Consider the following 23,485-nt stretch of genomic DNA (forward strand, 5'->3'; position numbering starts at 1 on the left):
CTAGCTGGTGACGTGGAGCAGAATCATCAAGATGGACCAAAGACCAAGCAAATTGGACACCATTGATGTATCAAGGCACCAACCACCTACCTGTGTGATTGCTTATTTCCAGTGGTCCTCAGGGGTCAGGTATGGCAATGGATGAGGCCAGGAGTCTCCATTACTGCAGCTTTGCCAGGGGGAAGTGAAATAATGCAAAGAGAGAAAGGAATTGAGAGTGCTCTGAAGGTAAAGTGAACACCACAGATGAGCAGGTGGGCAGTCTTGCAGGGCAACCCGTGAGCAGAGACTGTGCTCTTATAATGGAGTGATTAAAGAGGCACTGGCTGGGTAGTTAGAGCCGTCTCTGCTCGCTGGTCTGGGAGGCTTCAAGTGCTCTGGGGTCCAAGGTCTCGTGCCTCTCCAAGGGGATGGTCACTGTCTCTTCTGTGACTCGTCTTGGGGGCGCGCTCAGCTGTGTAGCTTGGTGGATCATATTTCACCCGATCCTTTTCTGAACCTAATTCCAGTTACAAGTATTTTATTAGAAGGGCCTTCACCAGAAATTGAAATGAAATTAAAAAAAAAAATCTCAAGAGTTCACAGAAACAGAATTCGTGTTTGAAGCCTGAGAGAGTCAGTCCCCCCACAGTATTTGGTTATTAGAGCTTCCCTGGAAGCCCTCTTGATTCCTGTGCTTTTTCTCTGCCTACACCCAACTGCTCGGACCACCAACTTGAGTTAGTTTTGGGGGCCCCCTGCACTGATATCCTGGACTTCCGCCTGACCATGAGCTCCCCAAAGTCAGGTTATGATGTGCTTCATTCTGTAGCTGCCTTGACCATTTCAAGTTCTCCCTGCTCCCCTGGTCCCTTACGATGGGCTATTCCAACCTGATCTCCGAGACTCCTTTCTGGGTTACAGATCGGCCCGTGCCTGCTTTGTGGCAATCTCTTGTTCCACCAGCTTGCCTTTTACTCCGGGGCTTCAGAATTCCTGCCTGCACCTTGATTGGTTCCCACTTTCTCTCTTTTGACCCGTTTGGGAGATGTTCCCATGTCTTTTCTCCAATCGGAACTGACAAGGTTTCTTCTTCTCCTCGTCCAAGAGCAAGTTAGTCCGTCATAGTCCTCTGAAAGAGCTCAGATCTAAGCAACATCTAATTCTTTTTTTTTTGAATTTTATTTATTTGTTAGACAGATTACAAGTAGGCAGAGAGGCAGGCAGAGAGAGAGAGAGGAGGAAGCAGGCTCCCTGCTGAGCAGGGAGCCCGATGCGGGGCTCGATCCCAGGACCCTGGGACCATGACCTGAGCAAAAGGTAGAGGCTTTAACCCACTGAGACACCCAGGCACCCCCAACCTCTAATTCTTACCTACTCACACGGCAGAGAGGTCTGACCAGCTAACCTAACCAGGCTGTCTCACCTTCTCCCCCGAAGGCCTAATGCTCCCGTGTCTCCTGGGACTCCTGGTGTCTCTCAGGCTCTCAGATATTCAGGCATTTTAAAACATGGTAGATACAGGGATGCCTGGGTGGCTCAATGGGATAAGCATCTGCCTTTGGCTCAGGCCATGATCTCAGTGTTCTGGGATCGAGTCCTGCATTGGGCTCTATGCTGAGCAGGGAGTCTGCTTCTCCCTCTGCCTGCTGCTCCCCCTGCTTGTGCACTCATGCTCTCTCTTTCTCTCTGACAAATAAGTAAATAATCTAAAAATATATTTATTTAAAAAAATAACAGTTACATGGTTAATATGTACTTCTGTCACTTTAAAAACAAACATAGTTGAAAACAGCATGAATGGAGAGACTTCTCTGGAGGGCAGACAAAGGGTCTATATTGGTTAGATGCCTAATGTAGACAGATGTCTGAAGTTTACCGATTCTGCGTGTGCGTATCTTACTGTTTTCCTCGGCAGGTTTTAAGGACATTAGATGAAAGGAAGAAAAGTATGAAGACTCTGAATAATGAAAGGAGACAGGAGAGAAACAGAAACAAAGAGAGGTCAAGGGGCTTCCCTTTCTGTCCCTTTCATGGAGAAGTAGCTTCTAGGGGTGGGACAAGTTTCTGACCCCTGTGTGTCAATAACCATGACAGGTTTGAGGAACGAATATAGTGATGCATTAGAATAAAGACCTGATATGGATTTAGTGACTTCTGTGTGCCAGGTGTTTTTGTGCACATCCTGTGTATCTCCTTGTCTTAGTCCGTTCGGGCTGCTGGAACAGAATAGTGTAGAGTAAGCAGCTTATAAACAACCATAAATGTATTTCCCCTCTCTGGAGGCTGGATGTCCAAGATGGCGGCACGTTCAGATCTGGTGAGGGCTCACTTCCTCAGAGGTGGCCCTCTCTTACTGTAACTTCACAGGGCAGCCTGGGGACTCCCAGGCTGATTTTATAAGGGCACAAATTTCATTCATGACCCGCCCTGGCATGTTGTCATCCCCTCCCAAGCATCCCACCTCCACATGCCATCACCTTGGAGGTCGGAATTTCAACATACGAATTCGGGGATGGGGGCTGGTAAACATTCAATCTATAGCCTCCATTTAACTACTTTATTGAGTAAAGATTTTTATAAAGGAAACCCTAAAGGCTGGCCCTCCTGGTCCCTCAGACCCTGTTTTTCCCCCTGACTTCACGCGCTCATCTTCACTTTACACCGGACACTCTCATTTGCTTTCATTGGATCTTCTGTGATTTCAGTTGGACAAAACTGTTCTGACTTTTTATTAACAAAGATACTCTCCAATTTAAGGGAAGTTGTGGGACACTAAATCCCATTGGTGCCTGCTTGCCACAGTTGCACAATTCAGTATTGCAAAGCCATCATAATTCAAAGCACTGTTGGCTTGGTAATTCACTTCATTAATGGTGCTGCCTGAATAAAATACACAGCAAATTAGAAATAAACAAATCCTTGGAAGGTACGATAATATATTCAGAAAGCACAGAAGGTCAGGCCTGAAGACGGAGGAGAGAGAAGGAGAAAGGAGATGGGGGGTGGGGGGACCAGTCGGATCAGGATAAAGAGGGATTTTTGTGAGTCTGTAGGTGCTCTGTGGACAGTGTTTTTAGAAAGCCTTGCTGAGAAATACCGGATAACTAATTATGAAGCTGTCTTGTATATATCTTTACCTTCATACTTCTTGCTCCCCTCACTTCCTGGATCCAATTTATTATGAAATCTTGTCAGTCTTACCTGCAGAACAAATCTCACTGTCTGTCAGCTTCTGACTCCACTCTGCAGTTGCGGTGGGCCTGTGCCTTGTTCTGGCTGTTGGGGTTTGCAGTCGGGGTGGGCCTGTGCCTACTTCTGGCCAGGCTGACCCATGCAGATATGGGGGTCATGCTTTCCAGAGCTTTCTTCTCCTACCGTACAGGTACAGAAGCAGGTTGTTGGAATGAAGGTGCCACAAGACCTTCTGTCCAAGCTGTCTGGATCCCTAAATTTCAGAGACTGCAACTGCCCAGGAAAGCCAGCCAGCTGTGCAGCGGGCGTCTCCCAAGCAGGGCACAGACCCTGTTCCATAAGGCACCTGCTGGCTGGGTGTCGTCACATCATGTTCCATTGTCACCCAGCTAGGAAGACGAATTGCCTTCTTCTCTCTCCTAACCAGCCCACCTTTTCAGCGGCCCTGCCTCCCCTCAACTGTTTTCTCAGCAAAGGGAAGCTTTGAAAATGTACACAAGGGTTGCATGACTGTCCTGCTTCCCCTTGTTACTAGGATGGATTCTCCACATGCTTTAGCAGTCCTGTGTGCTTGCTCCCTTCCTCTTTCAGTTCCTTAGATGCTCTGGGCTGCCGCTCCATTCTAGGGCCTTTGCACCTGCTTTGTCCTCTGCCTGGAACCCCCCCCCCAACTTCCCGTAGTTCACCTGGCTCCCTTAGATTATCCTTGTAGTCTCCAACCTGCATAGCACTGTCTCAGAGGCTCCCTGAGGATGCAGAGGTCTCCCCGTTACGCACTCCAGCATGGCATCCCTTGCTGTTTTAATGATCCCGTCACAGTTCATCATTCTGTATTCATTTGTGCAGCTTTTTGTTTGAGGACCAGGTTTCTCCACGACCAGACAGCATGCCCCCTCAGGGAAAGGGCCACTGCCTGTTTTATCTACCCAAATAGCCTGTGCCTGGCCTCCAGCCCCTACCAGGTTCTCAGCAAATACCTTCAGGATGATTAAATAAACGCATTTAACGCTAGGTGAGAATTCTATGCATATTTTGGGAGTCTAAGCAAAGTGTGATTGGATACTGTTTCAAGGATTTATGGTCTCAGCCAAGATACCAAATGCTTTACATTGTTTCCTCTATATGTCTCCATCACGACAACAGTAGTATGAGATCAGACTTGAGGTGTAGAAGCTGATCTGGTGCGAGATGAAGCCCACATGTGTCTCGGAGTCTCAGGAGGCTGCCCGACCCCATGATCCATTTCCTTAACTTGCTTTTTCATTTGGCTTCCTTCCATCTCCAGTTTTCCAAGTTCATGAAACAAAAGGAACAAGCTCTCATATCATGGGTGTCATAGTAATCATGGGCCAGATCGACCATGCTTTCTTTTTGGAGAGAATACTGATCTCTTGTGTGTGCATGCTTCCTGCCAGACAGTGTCTCTTTAACGTGACGGGTGATGCATGGAATGATTACAACTGTTCAGTGATGTGTTCATTGGAAATACTAACAAGATATGAAAACCTGAAAATATAAAGTCTTCCATCGGGAGTTCTTTCCTGTTTTGACTTTATAGTGCAAACTTTTTTTTTTCCCTAATTTAGACCTGTCAGAGGTGAAAATATCAATTTCCTTTTCCACGGAGAAATCCAGTAATGGAATGAAAATCAGACTTCATTTGGGCACACTGGATCAATTATATCTGGATGTTGTTAACGTTATCTTATGGCTCTCATTTTAAATCAATCTTTTTTAAAATCTCTTTCATGGAACAGCACATATCTGAGTGAGAAGTCCTTCCAGCTGACAGAAACATGCAAAAGACTACAAGACGGCTTTCAGACTTTATCTAGCAAACTAAAAAGGTAAGCTCTACTTTTTACATTTAATCGAATTTTTAAAAGAAGTGTTTTGCATTCAAAAATGTTTTACTTTGAAACCTTTTGGAAAATGAGACTGTGTTCATGCTCAGGCTTCCCCTGGGTCTCTGAGAAGCTCTCTCTGGTGAGCAAGTGGATGGGCGGTGGATAGAGCAGGCCAGGGTGAGACCCTCATGGTGGGGACTCAATTTAGCTATCCCTGGATCCCCACTCACTGAAAACTCTGTGTAGTTTTACTGGCTAGACTTTATAGGCCTTCAGTCTTTTTTGAGGAGCCTGGAAGCATTCTGGATGCTCTCCTAGAAAAATGTACACTTGTCCTGAATCCAGCTTATAATTCCAGAAGGTTAGCAGGTTTACCCCTAGTCCTAGTGGTGGTTCACCTTCCACTCCCTAGCCAACCCCCCACCTGCTTCCAATCCTGTATTTTAGAGAGATCCCTGTACCATCTTCCTATTGGGAAGGGAGATCTTAAAGCTCCAAGCTTCACACATAGGAGAGCCCCTGGTGGCCTACGAGTCTGATGGTTGTGGTGTACTGCCTCGGCAGGCAGTGCCAGACGAAGGGTGTGCGTGTGGGGCAGGGGGCCTGTGCTTACACCCGTCACCTTCCTCAAAGGAACCAAGCTGAGTTGCATTTAGTATTAATCATACTCAGATCCTGGAACCCAGGATCTTCGAGGCAGGGCTCCCCAGAGAGGAGCACATAGATTATCTGACTTTGGGGGCTTAAAAGGGAAACATTTTATAGTATAGTATATAGTATAGTATAAATATTCCTGCGGTGTAAAGAGCCCCACAGCTCTCGCTTGGAAACCTCAGCTGCTATTCTGGGCCAGACAGTCATGTCTAGGGCAGGAACATAGTACCAGGGTGACCACCGCTGCCATCCCCGGGCATCACTTCTTGGTCTGAGCCTCTTGACTGCCTGGATCCTTGAAATTATTAGGGAAGCCTGAGACTGAATACGATCTCTGATTTACATTCATCTGGTTTGACCATCCAGTCCTGTGTTAGCTCAGTTTATTACAAAAGGAGAGCCCCAATAAAACTTCAGTTTTCTTTTCCCTAAATTCCAACCGATGGACCCTTATGCTATCTGGAGAAATCTACTGTGCTGTGTGCCTTCCGCCCACCACACCTGACCACCTTCTCTCTCTTCACTACAGTTTGGTCTGTGCATTTCTTTGCCCTGGAATGTTGACCCACAAGGACTTCATCAGCACACCACTTGCTCCTTGTCATCTAGTTTTCTTTGGATTCAAGTCAGAGGGGAACACCAGAAGGAGAACAGAAAGAGGAAAGGATCTTTCTTTGTGGTGGTGCTGTAGGTGAACCACCTACTTGGCCAAAGGAAAGGGCTCTATCTCGAATGAAGGTCACGACTTTTTGTTAGGTGTCTCTTTCTCTCCCTCCCTCGGCTTTCATTCTCTCCCTGGACCCTTCATGTCAGGAATAAGCCATTAACAGTCCCCTGACATTGTGCTTGGATTTCCCTACATCCAGCCCAGGCCTTTTGAAAAAGTCCCTTTCAGAAGCTGTCCTTAAAAGACTATAGTCGAGTGGGCTGTCATCCTTGCCAGGACCCTCACTTACCATAGATTGGCTAGAAGAAACTGTTGCAAATGCATCTCTCTCTGCACGATAAATTCATTCAATTTTGGGGTGGACCTAAAGTAGCTCACACATTACAGATGGTGCAACACATCTATTTTTATCATGGTATAGCTGTTGTTTTGTTTGTTGGGTGTAGGGACTACAGGTCTTTCTCTGAAACTTTCCCCAGGAATCTCGAATCCCACACCTCCCACAGGCTTCCAGCATCAGACATGGCAGAATGACACATGGAAAGTAAGAACTTGGAAAAATCAGTCCTTGCTCCACCATACCTTGTGACAGGCTGATGGGACTCCTTGCCTGATGTGTGACGCCGCACGTGAAAGTTGCCTTTGACTTTCATCAGCATTCTCTCTGACATGAGCTGGTTTTGCTCCCTGAATTGACAAAAGTCCTCAATGTAAGGATGACCCATAGCTATACGTTGGAGCAAACCACTTGAGTCAGCATGGGAGAAAATTCTTTAATCGTGGAAGGTTGTGTTTTTTTTTTCTTCCAAGGACAGAATTTAACAACTTTATTAAGTGCGTCAACAAAAACAGTCAGTGGCCGCGTGCTAATGAGAACGTCTGTGCCTTTGCCCTCGTGTTTGCTCTCGCACTTTTTTCTATTGTTTTGGATCTGGTGCTGAGACCTCTTCTTGCTTGTTCTTCAGGGGGTGCATTTCCATTATGCACACAATTTTCAGCTAGCTCACATAATTAGCCTGCACTGGTATTCTGTTTGGCAAAGGTCTAGGGAGAGCAAGCATGAATTGCCCATTGTTATGAAAGTGTTATTTTGCACACAGGAGACTAATTTTTTCAGTTGTATTATCTGTTGTCAGGAATTGTGTGTTCTGCAACTTCAGTGCTATTATAGACTTACAGGGGACAATCGGGAGAGCTATTCAATATGGGGTGATAAAAAGTAATTTCATTTTCTCAGAAATAATTATTTAGCTCTGTTTTCGTCATGGTCTGGTAAAGTCTTAGAATTTTCTCTTTCTTTAGCCAATTTGTCCCTTTCGGTTTGCGAAAATAGAACCTGGGAAGACACAGTTATAGTGGGAGGGAAACTGCTCTTTTTCTCCATTGGTCTTTAGTACATCTTTGAATAAAAGAAAATTAAACAGCTGCTATTTGGAGGACAGCAGTTCTGGAATCATAGTCCTTTATTGTCTGAGACTCTGAGCTCCATGGACGCGGCCCTATCCCATTGCCTTGCTGCAGCCAGAAGTGTGGGTGGTTGCAGCACTGTCCTGCTCCCTAGCAGGGGCAGGTGAGCCTAAGGGATCACGGTATTCTCCTGCACCCAACCAAAAGCCAGCGTGCACGCACAGGCAAGGCACTGTCACACTATTCCTGAAACTCGGGGACACACACTGTTAAAACATTGTCCCGCTGCCTTTCTGAAGTCAGCGAGCATGACCCACCCCCAACACTAGCTGTCCAGGGGGCATGCGCAGTCCATACAGGAACACCATCTGATTGCCTGGTCACGTCAGCTAAGGGGGCTGGAGTTCCTAAGCATCCTGGAAAGGTAACAATTCAAAGAACAGTTATTGTTCAACCACCACGCCCAGGACACTTCGCAGACAACAGACTGAAACACAACCTGTCTTCCTCTGAAAAAGGCCTACTTACTTAGCCTGGAGCTTCGGTGTGAGGGACAGGCTTTTGGTTTCCCAGCATCTGGAGGCTGACGTGGTGCTTGCTCCCTGGGAATGTAAGTGGGGAGACACTATTCTTGAGCACCACCTTGGCCTTGCTACAGATTGATGAGACATGCCAAAGAAGAGGTTATATACTTATCTGGAGCCCCGATTTTTGTACTCTTGTCCAGAGGATACCTCTGGATCTCCTGGTGTGGAGGCCAGCAGGGATGATGATTGTGGCCCCTCAGGAGTGTATATATTTGCAAACTTTAGCAGCTGCTTCCTGAGGGCCCAGTTTCCAATCAGCCTGAAAGTAAGTCCTAAATGAGCTTCTTCCCCTTGGAACACTCACAGTTCTTGGCACACTCTTAAGAACGGGGACATATCAAGAATAAAGTGTGTGGTTTAGACAATCACAAAGGCTCAAGAGACAGCCAAGAGCTAGAGGAAAGTGAAACAAGAATGTTCATCCCCTACACAACGCCACCTCTTCAAGATAGGTAGTTGCTTCACCTAATACACAGAAACAGAGAGAGTGAAGCAAACTGAGGAAACAAAGAAGTATGTTCCTAATGAATGAATAAGACAAAACCTCAGGAAAAAACCTTAATGATATGCAGATACGTAATTTGCCTGATAAAGAATTCAAAGTTATGGTCATAAAGTTGCTCACTGAACTTGGGATGAACACACTGATAACTCCAACTAGGAGTCTTAAAATATGAGAAAGTACCAAACAGTAGTCATGGAGCTGAAAAATACAGTAACGTAGCTGAAAAATACAGTAACTGAACTGAAAAATACACCAGAGGGGTTTAATAATAGAGGGATGAAGCAGAAGAACAGATTAGCGAGTTGGAAGACAAAGCAATGGAGTAAACCCAGACAGAGCAGCATAAAGAAATGAATAAAACTTAAGAGACCTATGGTACAGAATCCAGTGAAATAGCATTTACATCATAGGGGTCCCAGAAGGAGAAGAGAGAGAGAAAGGGGCAGAAGACTTACTTGAAGAAATAGGGCTGATAATTTTCCTAACCTGGTGAAGGAACAGACATCCAGGTTTAAGAACCCAGAAATTCCAAAATAAGATGAGTCCAAAGAGAGCCACACCAAGACACATTATGATCAAAATGTCAAAAGTTAAAGAGAAAAAATCTTAAAAGAAGCAGGAGAAAAGCAATTTCCCATTGTTACGTACAAGGGATATCCCATAAGGCTATCAACAGATTTCTGTTGATATCAGCAGAAATTTTGCCAGGCCAGAAGGAAGTGGCAGGACATATTCAAAGTGCTAAAAGGAAAAAAAAAATCTTTCAACCAAGAATAATCAACTTAACAAGGTTATTATTCAGAATCGAAGGAGAGGTAGAGTTTTCTAGAACACAGAAGCTAAAGGCCTACTAGTATTAAAGCAGCCTTGCAAGAAATTTTTAAGGGATTTTTTAAGCTGAAAAGAAATGGCACTCATTAATAACAAGAGAACATGAAAGTAAAAATCTCACTGCAAAAATATAATATATTTTTATTATATATTTAATAAATTTACAGTAAAGGTAGTGGGTTAATTACTTAAAAACAACTATAAAGGATAAAAGACAAACATAGTAAAAAATTGACCCAAACTATAATAATTAGTTAAGGGATACATAAAATAAAAATAAGTAAAATGTGACATAAAAAACATAAATCGTGGTGATGGGATAAAAATGTAGAGTTTTAGAATGTGTTCAAATTTAAGTTGCTATCAACTTTCAAACACATACAGAAGATGATATATACATAAGATGTTATATACGTAAGATGATATATATGAACGTAATGGTAATCACAATGCAAAATATATAGTAAGTATATAAAAGAAAATGAGAAAGGAATTTAAATGTAACACAAAATAAAAGTCATCAAATCACAGGGGAAGAGAAAAAGAGAAGAAAGGAAAAGGAGGAACCCTCAAAACAACCAGAAGACAGTGGATAAAATGACAGTAAGTACAACCTACCAATAATTACTTTAAATGTAAATGGTTTAGATTCACTGATCAAAAGACATAGAGTGGCTGAAGGGATAAGGAAAAAAAAAGACACAAATATACAGTAACTACAAGAGACTCACTTCAGAAGGAAGGACACACATAGACTTAAAGTGGAGGGATGAAAAAAGATATTTCATGCAAATGGAAATTAAGAGGAATCTAGTATCGTTATATTCATATCAGACAAAGTAGATTTTACACCAAAGGCTATAATAAAAAACAGAGCAATTTCCCCAGTACATAATGCTAAAGGGGTCAATTCAGCAAAAAGATATCACATACATAAATATATCTACACCCAACATAGGAGCACCAAGATAAATAAAGCAAATATTAACAGACCTATGTGGTGAAATATGACAGTAATACAATAATAATATGAGACTTTAGCACTCCATTTATATCAATGGATAGATTGTCCCGACAGAAAATTAAGGAAACAGTGGCCTTAAATGACACACTAGATGAACTTTATATATATAACTTAATATTATATAATATATATATATTATATATTACATTATAATCACCATGATTTATATATAACATATATATAATATATATATATTATATATAATATATAATATTCTGTCCTAAATCAGCACTATACACTTTCTTCTCAGTTGCACTAGGAACATTATTCAGGATAGGTTACATGTTAGGACATGAAACAGGTCTCAATAAACTCAAAAAGATTGAAATAATGTCAAGCATTTTTTCAGACAACACAGTGATAAGAAACTAGGAATCAGTTACAAAAAGAAAACTGCTAACACTACAAATACATGGAGATAATCATGTTGCTAAACAACTGTTGGGTCATAGAAGAAATCAAAGAAGAAATTTTTTAAAGTACCTGGAATCAAATAGAAACAAATATGACATACCAAAATCTATGGGATACAGCAAAAGTGGTTCTAAGAGGGAAGTTCTTAGCAAAATAGCCCTACCTCAAGAAACAAGAGAATCTCTAAGAATTGAACTTTACAAATAAAGGAACGAGGAAGAGAAGAACAAATGAAGCCCAAGATTAATAGAAGAATGGAAATAATTAAAGATCAAACTGGAAATAAATGAAACAGACTAAAAAATCAGTTGAAAAGATCAAAGAAACCAAGACCTGATTCTTTAAAAAGATAAAAAAAGATAAACCATTAGGTAGTCTCATAAAGAACAAAGATAGAAGGATCTAATAAAATCAGAAATTAAAGAGAAGTAACAACTGATACTGCATAAATACACAGTATTTTAAGAGACTACTGTGAGCAATTATATGACAACAAACAAGACAATCTAGAAGAAATGGATAAATTCCTAGAAGCTTACAGCCTTCTAAGAGTGCATGATGAAAAAACAGAAAATCTGAATACACCAATCACTAGTAAGGAGATTGAATCAGTAATCAAAAACCTTGCAACAAAAGTCCAGGACCAGACAGCTTCACTGGTGAATTCTATCAAACATTCAAAGAAAATTTAATACCTATTCTTGTTGGGCTCTTCCAAAAAATTGAGGAGGTGGGAAGACTTCCAAGCTCATTTTGTGAGATGTTAATCAGACCAGGCAAGGACAACCCCAAAACAGGAAAAAGAAAATTACAAGCAATATCCCTGATAAACTTGGATGCAAAAATCCTCAACAAAATATTAGCAAACCAAATTAAAAAATACATTAAGAGAATTTTATACCATGATTCAGTGGGATTTATTCAAGGGATGCAAGAATGGTTCAACATCTGCAAATCAATCGATGTGATAGACTACATTAACAAAATGAGCAATAAAAATCATATGATATCTCCCTAAATGTGAGAAAATCTTTTAATAAAATTCAGCATCCATTTATGTTAAAAACTCTTGGCAGCAAGGGTATATAGAGAATCTACCTCAATGAAACAAAGGCCATATATTACAAGCCCACAGCTTTTATCATACACAATGGTGAAACCATGAAAGCTTTTCCTGTAAGATCAGTGACAAGACAAAGATGCCCACTCTCCCTACTTCTATCAGCATAGTATTAGGAGTTCTCGCCACAACAATTAGGAAAAACAACAACAACAACAAAAACAAAACAAAACAAAAACAGAAGGCATCTAAATTGGAAAGGAAGAGGTGATTAAAGCTGTCACTGCACAAATGACATGATACTATATAGAGAAAACCCTAAGGACTTCAACAAAAAACTATTATAACTAATAAATAAATCCAATAAAGTTACAAGATACAAGATTCATATACAAACATCTTGCATATTTATACATTAATAATGAACAATCAGAGATACCAAAAAGACAGTCCCATTGACAATTGCACTAAAAAGAGTGATACATAGGAATAAATTTAACTATGGAGGTAAAAGACCTACACTCTGAAAACTATAGGTCATTGGTGGAAGAAATTGAAGAAGACACAAATAAGTGGAAAGATATTTTGTGTCCCAAGATTGAAAGAGTTAATATTTAAAATGTCTGTACTGCCCAAAGCAATGTATGGATTCACCATAATCTTTATCAAAGTTCCTATGGCATGTAATGCTAGAATTTATATGGAAGTACAAAAGACCACAAATAGCCAACACAATCCAGGGAAAGAATAGCTAGGCCAGAGGTACCATGATCCCTGATTTCAAACTATACTACAGAGATTTAGTAATTAAAACATTATGGTTTTGGTGTAAAAACAGACATATAGATCAATGGAATAGAATAGTGAGCCCAGAAATAAATCCATGTGTATGTAGTCAATTTCCACAAAGGCGGCAGCAATATACAACGGGGAAAGGACTCTCTCCAGCAACTGGTGTTGAGAAAACCGGACAGTTTACATGCCAGAATGAAGTTGGATACCATCTTATGAGCTCAAGTGGATTGAAGCTCAAAAAATGAGCTCAAGTGGATTGAAGTATTGAATGTAAGACCTGAAACCAAAACCTCCTACAGGAAAGCAAGTGGTAAGCCCTTTGAAATTAGTCTTTGCCATGTTTTTTGGATGTGACTTTAAAAGCAAGGAAAACAAAAGCAAAAATAAACAAATGGGATGACATTAAGCTTCTGTATAGCAAAGGAAATCCTCATCAAAATAAAGAGGCAACCTGTTGAACAGGAGAAGATATTTGCAAATCACATATCTAATAAGGGTTAATATCCAAAGCAGATAAAGAACTCATATAGCTCAATAAAAAATCCAATTTAAAAATGGGCAGAGGATTTAATAGACATTTTTCAAAAAAGAGATGTATATATGGCTAATAGTTACAAGAAAAGATGCTTAACATCACTAATTAGAAAAATGCAAATCAAGGCCACAAGGAGATATTGCCTTATACTTGTCAGAATGACTCTTATCAAAAGGACAAGAAAGAAGCATTGGCCAGGATAGGTAGAAAAGGGAACACTTGTGTACTGTTGATGGAAATGTGTATTGGTCCAGCCACTATGGAACACAGTATGGAGATTCCATAAAAAATGGAAAATAGAACCACTATATGATCCAGCAATTATGCTATTGGGTATGTATTGAAGAAAATGAAAACACTAATTCTAAAAGATGGATGCTCCTGTATATACCTTACAGCATTATTTACACACACACACACACACACACACACACACACACAGGATACTACACAGCCATAATAGGAAATGAAATGTTGCCATTTGCAAAAACATGGATGGACCTTGAGGGCATTATGCTCTAAAATAAGTCAGACGAAAACAAATACCACATGATTTCACTTATACATGAAGAACAAAACAGAAGAAACCCAGAGAACAGATTGGCGGTTGTCAGAGGGGAGGGGGTTTAGGGAAGTGGTTGAAATGGTTGAAGGAGTCAAGAAGTACAATGTTCTGGTTATAAAATAAATAAGACACAGGGTATAGTGTATGGTATGGGGAATACCAACAAATAACATTATATTAACTTTGGTGATAGATGGTATCTAGACTTATTGTAGTGATCATTTATCAGTGTGTACAAGTGTTGAGTCTCTATGTTGTATACCTGCAACTGACATCATACTGTATGTCAGTTATACCTCAATTAAAAAAAAAAAAAAAGACTTGAGCTCCAGAGAGCTTGTTTACAGTTTTGTCTCTAGTGCCTATCATAGTCTTCTCCACACATAGTAATTGGTCAGTGAATATTTGGTGAATAAATGAATGAATATATTTCTTAGGTCTTCAAAGCATTTTGTGTACCACCTTCAATTTATAGCTCTGAAAAGAATAGCCATAGATCCATAAACTTTAACTCCTTTTGAAACCAGTAGTCATTTTTCTCTTTCTCTTGATTTGAATCTCTGGTTTTCTCCATTTTTCCTTACCTCATCCTTTACCCTTTCTGTGTTTCTTCAGCTCAATCCTTCTCCTCAGGTTATTTCCCAGGTAAAATATTATACTGTACTAAAAATGCTATGTAGATATCTTATCAGTGCTAGTTTGCTGTTTTTCAGAATAGCAAGATTATATGTAATGTTTTCTGCTTGTGCTTTTAGCAAAAGTGATTTTTATGAATACCCAAGCTTTCTGTCTTAGTTTACATTGCTTCAGACAAATGAACTGATTTTTCTAAGAGCAGAAACTTGAGAGCAGCTGACCCAGGAAATGAACTCATTTTTCTCCCTCTCAAATGTTTCTGAGTCTGTTGTTGTACCCGTTTTTTTCCCCTGTGCTTCTCTTCCATTATGTCAGATGATCTTGGACCTCAAGAAAATGTGCATTTATATTTTCTACATTTAGTTAGGGGAGATGAACTGTTCTAACAAAACCTCCCAGAAGGCAACACTGCAACATAAAATTTTATTCTCTTTTATACGGTGTTTAATGCAGATACTCCTTAATCAGGCAACTTTCCTTTGCGTATTGACTCAGGGATTCTGGCTCCTTCCATCTTATGATGTAGCCATCTTCAGTAGATGATCCCAGGCTTGCTGTTGAGGAAGGTGCTATGGAGGAAGCACCCATGGCTTGGAAGGAACAGATGTTACTTTGAGTCACGTCTTATTGGCTGGAATTGGGCCCACCTCCAATTTTGGAGTCATGCAACTCATTTTGACCAGTGAGTGGAGGTGGCACATGGTAGGCATCAAGGTCTGTAGTACCTGGCTGGGAAACTGCTTGCAGCACCAATTATAAACTGTAGAAAGGAAATACCAGTCAGTGGTGGTCAACCAGATGTTTCTGCCACATACCTATTAAATGGCTCCCTTATTCTCATCATTCTATTGACTCTTGGCCTCTAAGGTGTTTCTTAAAGGTAGAAGAAAACATTTTTTTTAAACAACAGCAGTCTCTTACATTTTTTGAACACTTGAATAGTTTATATAGTGTCTCTACTGAAAGAGATTTAGAGACCTTTTCAGGAACTGAATGTAAGCCATTGCACTGCAACTTATTGTACCATCACTGAGGCGTGAAATATTCACTTGCATTCAGAAAGGGGGGCTAAGATTCAAATTCTCTGTATTAATATCTGGAACAACACTTCTTTGTATGGGCTAAGCGTGGCTTAAACCCTACACTACTTGGTGAGTGGGTATGTTTGATGAGCTATATCATGTAATACCATTTGAAATAACTGACAACAATAGAATTTTCTGAAAGGTATCTCAATAGGGCACCATAAAGATGCTAGTTAGAAAATCTGTTTTGCAGAGTGAACAGCAAAGTGAGTTGAAGATTGGCCCAGAATGTTCTTCACTATTTATTACCTTGGAGAGTACAACATGACCTGAATCCCAGTTTGAAAGGAAAAGGTATAAATTATGGTAGATCAAAACTCAAAAAACCTGAATGTGAGCATATCACTTGACAGCTTGCTAACCAAGCAAGTATTCCTAAGTTTCAAGTTGTCTATCAGGAAAAATGATCTCTGGTCATGTGCAAGATTTTCTTGGCATAGGGTGATGTATGACTAGTTTCTACTTAGCTTTAAATCTGTGGTGCTTTCATTGCTTCTTAAAATGATACCCACACTTTTGTTTGTCTTTTTACCTCTGACCCTTTAACTTGCCTTTTTAGATCAGATTTAAGGGCTCCAAAATCTAGCACTTTTTTCTGTCATTGGTATGACAATCAAAATGAAAAAGTTAACACAAAACAGCCATTTGTAACAACATGGTACATTCTTAATATCTTAGGAAATTTCTCTTGGTAACTAAAGCAGGGCTATATTTGTTGATAGAAGATTTTAAATTGGGGCAGATGAGATAATATCAAGACTATGAAAGAAGGCTGTGAAACTTCTTTTGTGTTTATGCCAAACAATTATGCCAGATCTATTAAAAGATGATTTAACTATATATACCAGAGAGTATATAAGAAATCACATTCTGGGGCACCTGGGTGTCTCAGTGGGTTAAAGCCTCTGCCTTCGGCTCAGGTCATGATCCCAGGGTCCTGGAATTGAGCCCCGCATCGGGCTCTCTACTTAGCAGGGAGCCTGCTTCCCCTTCTCTCTCTGCCTGCCTCTCTGCCTACTTGTCTGTCAAATAAAGAAATAAAGAAATAAATAAATCTTTAAAAAAAAAAAAGAAAGAATGAAATCACAATCATACAGTTTAAGAAATTGAAGGAATAGTCTCAAATTCTTCAGATCCATATACTTTTTTCTGTTCTTACCAAAAACACGTATGGCTCTTATTTCTCTACAAAATCTGTTGCCTCACTTTAAAGATAAAGCAGTGGGACAATGACTTGTTTAATGTTAGGCAACCAGTTAATGAAAAGGTGGGAAAATGAAAGATTGTGTATGTGTGTGTGGGGGGGGTGTCATTGATGCTGGAAAATAATTAACATAATTCTAATCTGAATTCCTTAATATTTGGTAAGAGTTGCTTAGTAAATCTTTTTTTTTGCCATACTGAAGATTGAAATAGTGTGTTGTTTTATTTTAAGTATTTATCAGTGGAAACAAAGAGCTGAATTTGCCCTCAGAGGAAAATTAAAGTATTGACTTTCTAGTTACGCTATAATGTTGATTACGTATTCATATCAGAAGGCTTCATTATCCTTGTTCAAATAACTAGTCATTTGAAAGGAACCCTTAATAGACAATGATGATAAAAATAATCAAACTTATTTAAGGACATCAAGAACTAATTGAGATTATTTCTAATTTTAGAAGTGGTCAGAGAAAGAAAACAAATCTGTTACTTTTGTCCAATATTTTCAAAAGTATAGCATTTAATGTTAAAAGCATAGTTTATTTACTATTTACAGCAGCCAAACTCTCAAAATGGTGCCCAATGATTCTCTCATTGGTATCCACACACTTTCCTCTACCTCACTGAAAGGGGCTGCCTTTTGTAACCAGTTAACAGTGTAGCAATACAGCAGAATTAACAAAGTCTGACTTTCAAGGACAGGTCATAAAAGAAATTGATAGTTTTGCTTTACTGTCTAAGATTATTTGCTGTGGAGGAAGCCAGCTTTCGCACCATGAGGATATGGAGAGGTCCACGTGGCAAGGAACTAAGGTCTGCCAACAGCTAGCACCAGCTTGTCAGTCATGTGAGGTGCACCCTCTTAGAAGCAGATCCTTCAGTCCTGACCAACCTCTTGACTTTGCAGTTTAATGAGGACTGCTGGGCCAAAACCACTCAGCTAAGCTGCTGATGAATTCCTGACCTTCAGAAGCTGTTTAATAATGAATGTGGATTATCTTTTTAAGTCAATAAGTTTTGGAGTAACTTATTGTGTGTCCATAGATAACTTATGTACTATTCAATTCATAATACTTTGCATTATTATATTTTATCATAATGACTGTCGTTATCACCAAAGTTATTAAATAGTTGTAATATAACAACTGTGACTTTTGTGAGCTTTCTATATGTAAGGTAATTTAAATGCATTCATAGTCCTTGCAGTATTTTTTCAGAGTAGGTTTCATTATGCTAATTACACCAGTGAAAAAATGAGCCCAGAGGGTTTAAAGGGCTTAGAGCACATCAGACAATTACAAATGGCAGAACTAGGATTTGGATGAAATTTTGACTATTTTGTTTTTAGTACTCTATGGTACAACTCTTAATGAGAGCAGGATTAACAGTCACAAATGTAAGACTTTGTAATAGAAAACATTTGACTTTATAACGAGCAGCTCCTCAAAAGCAATCCATCTTGAAAGTACTATACATATTCTTCACCTTTTGATACTTACTTTACTTAAGCTTCTGAAATGTAAATAGTGTTAATGTGGCGTTGTCTTGCACAGCAGGTACCCTAATTGCAAGTTTGGGATCAGTCTGGCTTCTCTTGGTAAGAGCATGGCTAATGGCTAATTATTGGCATAATTCAGAATTAATATCTGAAACCTTTGGGTGTTTTTATGTTCTAATCACATTAAATTTCAGTTTCAGAAACACACAACAGGTTTTTTGCAGTCAATGCTGGGACAGGTACAGTGCCAGTTATTCTCAACATAGAGGTGAAAGTTTCAAAAGATGTGTGGTTGAGAACTCTTGCACAAGAAACATGATGATAATAGTAGCTCCTAGTATATTAAGAAAGTCAGAATACACTGGCTTCTCATTCTTCTTTGCAAAGTCCTCATCTCCTCTCACTTCTGACACTGGAGTAGCTAAGAACTCAGTCCTTAAGCCTCATTTCTCTTCATGCTCAATCCTCAAAGGCCACATTTAGTTTCTTGGATTTAAATGCCATGTACATACTGATGATTTCCAAGTTCACCCAATTCATCATACTGATGAGTTCCAGGTTCTGCCTGAACCTCTTCCCAGTTTTGAATGTTCCTTTGCCCAGTCAACATTTCCCTGGGTCTGTAAGTTATCTCCAACCCTAGACATCTTGCAGGATCTCTTGGACTTTCTCTTAAAGAGAAATGCTTTGTACTCCAGCATTTTTCCCAGCTTTGGTTAGTGCCAAATCTATTCTTCCAGTGTTTAGGCCTAAATGCTCAGAGTTATTCTTGAGTCCTCTCTTTTTATCCATCTCATTATCCAACATTAAATCTCATTGGCTACCTTCAAATCACTTATAGAAGCCGATCATTTCTTACTAATTCTAGAAACTCCGCCCTGGTCCAAGCCGTCTTTATTCCACTCCTGGATTGTGGCAAACATCTCTTAATTGGTCTCCCATGCTCTAAGAGGCTATTTTCAACAAAGTATAGAGAAGAAACCTTTTTAAAAATGTAAGTCAGGGAGTGCCTGCGTGGCTCAGTTGTTAAGCATCTGCTGTCGGCTCAGGTCATGATCCCAAGGTCCTGGGATTGAGTCCCACATCGGGCTCCCTGCATGGTAGGAAGCCTGCTTCTCCCTCTCCCACTCCCCCTGCTTCTGGTCCTTCTCCTGCTATGTCTTTCTCTGTCAAATAAATAAAATCCTTTAAAAATAATATAAAATAAATTTTAAAAATGTAAGTCAGACCAAGTCACTTCTGTATTCCAGTGTCTTCCTATTTCACTCATAATTAAAGGAAAAATTATTACAGTAGCCTCCAAGACCCTTAAAAGAACTTCTCCATAGACATGAATTATATTTGCCAGTAACAGCACAAAGAAGGTCAGAGAGAGCTAAGCTGTTATTGGGCCAAAGAAATGATTATAGAGAGTAAAGTAATAAATATAACAATGTGCAAGTGGGTTTATAACATGAATAGATGTAATATTATATATCAAAATTTCCACAAAAGGTGGGGAAAGTGAATAGAGCTGTAAACTATAAGTAATATTTTATATATCAGTGCAGTTAAGTTGATATAAATCAGAAGCTGATTCTGACAAGGTAAGATGTATATGGTAAGCCCTAGAACAACCACCAAAAGACAAAGTTAAAACTTATTAAAACATTACAAAATATTCACTTAAAGCAGAAGAATGCTATAAACAAGAAGTAGAGGAACCAAAACTACATGAAACATAAAAACAAAGAGTTAAATGGCAGCAGTAAGTCTAACTATATCAACAATAACATTAAATATGAGTGAGTTAAATCATGTAATCAAAAGGCAAGCTTTATCAGACCAGATTAAAAAACAGGATTGAACCATATAGAAGATACACTTTGGGTTCAAATTTATAAATAGGTTGAAAGTAAAAGGGTAGAGAAATATATAACATGCAAAGAACAGCCAAAAGAAAGCTAGAGTGACTAAAATGATATCAGACAAATAAACTTTTTTAAAAGATTTTATTTATTTGACACAGAGATAGACAGCAAGAGAGGGACCACAAGCAAGGGGAGTGGGAGAGGGAGAATCAGGCTTCCCACTGAGCAGGGAGTCTAATGTGGTGCTTAATCCCAGGAGCCCGGGATCATGACCTGAGCTGAAGACATACCCCTAATGACTGAGCCACCCAGGTGCCCCCAAAATAAACTATTAAAAGAAAAAATATTAATTGAAATAAAGAAGACTCTATAATCCTGAAAAGTTTCACTCAACAGGAAGATTCAATAATTATAAACTTAGTAACAGAGCACCAAAATACAGAGAGCAAAAACTGACAGAAATAAAGGGAGAAATAATCAATTCAATAATAATTGCAGACTTTAGTACCCGATTTTTAATAGTGACTAGAACAAGACAGAATATCAGCAAGGAAATTGAAGACTTGAATGACACTATACATCAATGAGAACTGACAGACTTCTATTGAATAGACCACCCAACAACAACAGAATGTACATTCTTCTCAACACAAAATATTCTCCAGGTTAAATCGTATTCTAGGCTATAAAACAAATCTCAAATAAAATTAAAAGGGTAAAATTAATACAAGGTATGTTATCTGACTACATTGTAATGAAATTTGAAATCAATATTTGGGAAGAATATGAGAAACTCATAAATATGTAGAAATTAGAAAATTCTCCTACTATGCAGTGAGCCTACAAAGTAATATAAAGCAAAATCAGAAAATACTTCAAGATGAATGAAAATAAAGACACAGTATATCAAAATTGATGAGGTACAAGGGGTGATAACCAGAGCATACTAAATTTCATTTTTGAGGTGATAATATGTTCTAAAATTGACTATAGTGATAGTTATACATATCTGTGAATACTCTTCAAAAGCCAATGGTCTGTACCCATTAAGTGGGTGAATTATATGGTATATGAATTGTAGTCGACCCTTGAACAACATGGAATTAGGAGCACTGATCCCTCTCCTGGTGCAGTTGAAAATCCATGGATAACTTTTGACTCCCCAAAACTTAGCTACTAATAGACTACTATTGACCAGAAGCCTTACTAGTAGCATAAACAGTTGGTTAACACATATATTATATGTCATCTTATGTATTCTTACAATATAGTAAGCTAGGAAAAAGAAAAAGTCAAGAAAAATCATAAGAAAGTGAAAATCCACCTACAGTATTGTTCTGTATTTTAAAAAATGCCCAGTGTAGGTGGACCTGCACAATTCAAACCTGTGTTGTTCAGAGGTCAACTGTGTATCTCCATAAATATGTTAAAAACTTCAGTGTGGGGGGGTGGGAGGTTGGGGGAACCAGGTTGTGGGTATTAGAGAGGGCACGGATTGCATGGAGCACTTGGTGTGGTGCAGAAACAAGGAATACTGTTATGCTGAAAATTTAAAAAAAATTAAATTAAAAAAAAAAAAAAACTTCAGTGTGCCTACAAATCACTTGTGGATTTTATTTTAATACATATTCTGATTCTGTAGGTCTGGGACAGGGCCTGAGATTCTGCATTTCTAACAGTCTAAACCATGTAAGGCCAGTCCTGCTAGCCAGAGTTCCATACTTTGAATAGCAAGCGCTCTACCCTCAGATTTCTTGTTATCTTTCTGACCACATCTCTTGCCAGCCATGAGTGGGTGCATGACTCATGGGTGATTTCCAGCCACCCTGTCCATCTTGTTCCTCAAACATACCATGTCTGCCTCCTCCTCAGGCCTTGGCACTTGTCATTCTCTTTGCCTAGAATGTTCTTCACATTTCCACACCCCTGTATGTGCATGGTTTCCCTTATCACTTCTTGAAGTCTTTGCCTAACTCTTACCTCCCAGGGAGGTCTTCCCTGACCACCCAACCTAAATTGCAACCCTATTTCACACACTTTCCCTCCTTTCATGTGGTATTTTTCTTCATGGTACTGAGTACCTAGTTCTTCAACATGCCGTTAATTTACGTATTATTTGGTGTTTTAGTTTGGTAGAGCTGCTGTAACAAATGCTGTACACTGGGGCTTCAATTTACAGTATAAATGAATTTTTGCACAGTTCTGGAGGCTAGAAGTCCAAGATCAAGATGTCAGCAGGTTTGGTTTTTTCCTGAGGCTTCTCTCCCTGGCTAACATACAACTACCTTCTTGCTGTGTCCTCATGTGGTCTTTTTGTTATGCATGCCACACTTCTGGTGTTTCTGTAGATACAAGTTTCCTTTTCTGATGAGAACACTAGTCAGTTTGGATTAGGGCCACCCTAATGACTTCGTTTTAATTTAATCCCCCAGGTAAAGGCTTTATCTCCAAATACAATCCAATTCTAAGGTACTGGGTGTTAGGGTTTCAACATACGGATTTGGGGGAACATAATGCAGCTCATACATTTGGTTTATCATCTGTCATCCCCTATTACAATATAAATTTCCTGAGAATATAGATTTTTTTTAAAAGCTGTCTTATTTTGTTCACTGTTGTATTATTGGTCCCCAGAACAGTACCTCACAGATAGTAGATTCCCAGTAGGTATTTACTGAGTACATATATGAAAATAAAAGAAGTGCTATAGACTTATATACTAGATACAGGGTGGCTGCTTATATCAGTCAGAAGAATTTAAAGGCAAAATGTTAATAGTCAATATATGGCTTAAAACTCTTACCAGGTATACTACTCATGCTAGCTCCTTCACTGTTGTGACTCACTCAAACTATAGGATGGAACTCTTCAAGAAATGGAGACACTGACTTTATTGGTTCTCTTAGATTCCTTGCAGTATATGGAGTCCTAGTTCTAAAAATTGATAGTGTAAAAATCACTAAATTGTTATTTTCATCTTTGGCAATTCTCATATATGTCTGGAGATTTCTTTCTATGAACTTGGAAAGTAGATCATCATATATATTTTTTTTCATCTTCAGAAGTCTTGTGGGATTGTGTTTTGAGAGGAAATAGGAAAATCTTAAAAAAAAAAAAGCAGCTTCCTTGTTTGTGTATTCATTCTTTC

The 23,485-nt window shown here is 39.4% G+C and overlaps 1 protein-coding gene across 1 annotated transcript in view; it reads left to right on the forward strand.

Moving 5' to 3' along the window:
• ST8SIA6 (ST8 alpha-N-acetyl-neuraminide alpha-2,8-sialyltransferase 6) overlaps positions 1–23,485 on the forward strand; it is a 144,451-nt gene that overhangs the window by 60,043 nt on the left and 60,923 nt on the right. Inside the window, exon 3 of the mRNA XM_032880895.1 lies at positions 4,932–5,021. Coding sequence (XP_032736786.1) covers positions 4,932–5,021 — 90 coding nt within the window. The remainder of the gene's footprint in view (positions 1–4,931; positions 5,022–23,485) is intronic.

This window comes from Lontra canadensis, unplaced genomic scaffold (assembly GCF_010015895.1).
Source record: "Lontra canadensis isolate GAN:19392208 unplaced genomic scaffold, GSC_riverotter_1.0 scaffold72, whole genome shotgun sequence".
NCBI lineage: Eukaryota > Metazoa > Chordata > Mammalia > Carnivora > Mustelidae > Lontra > Lontra canadensis.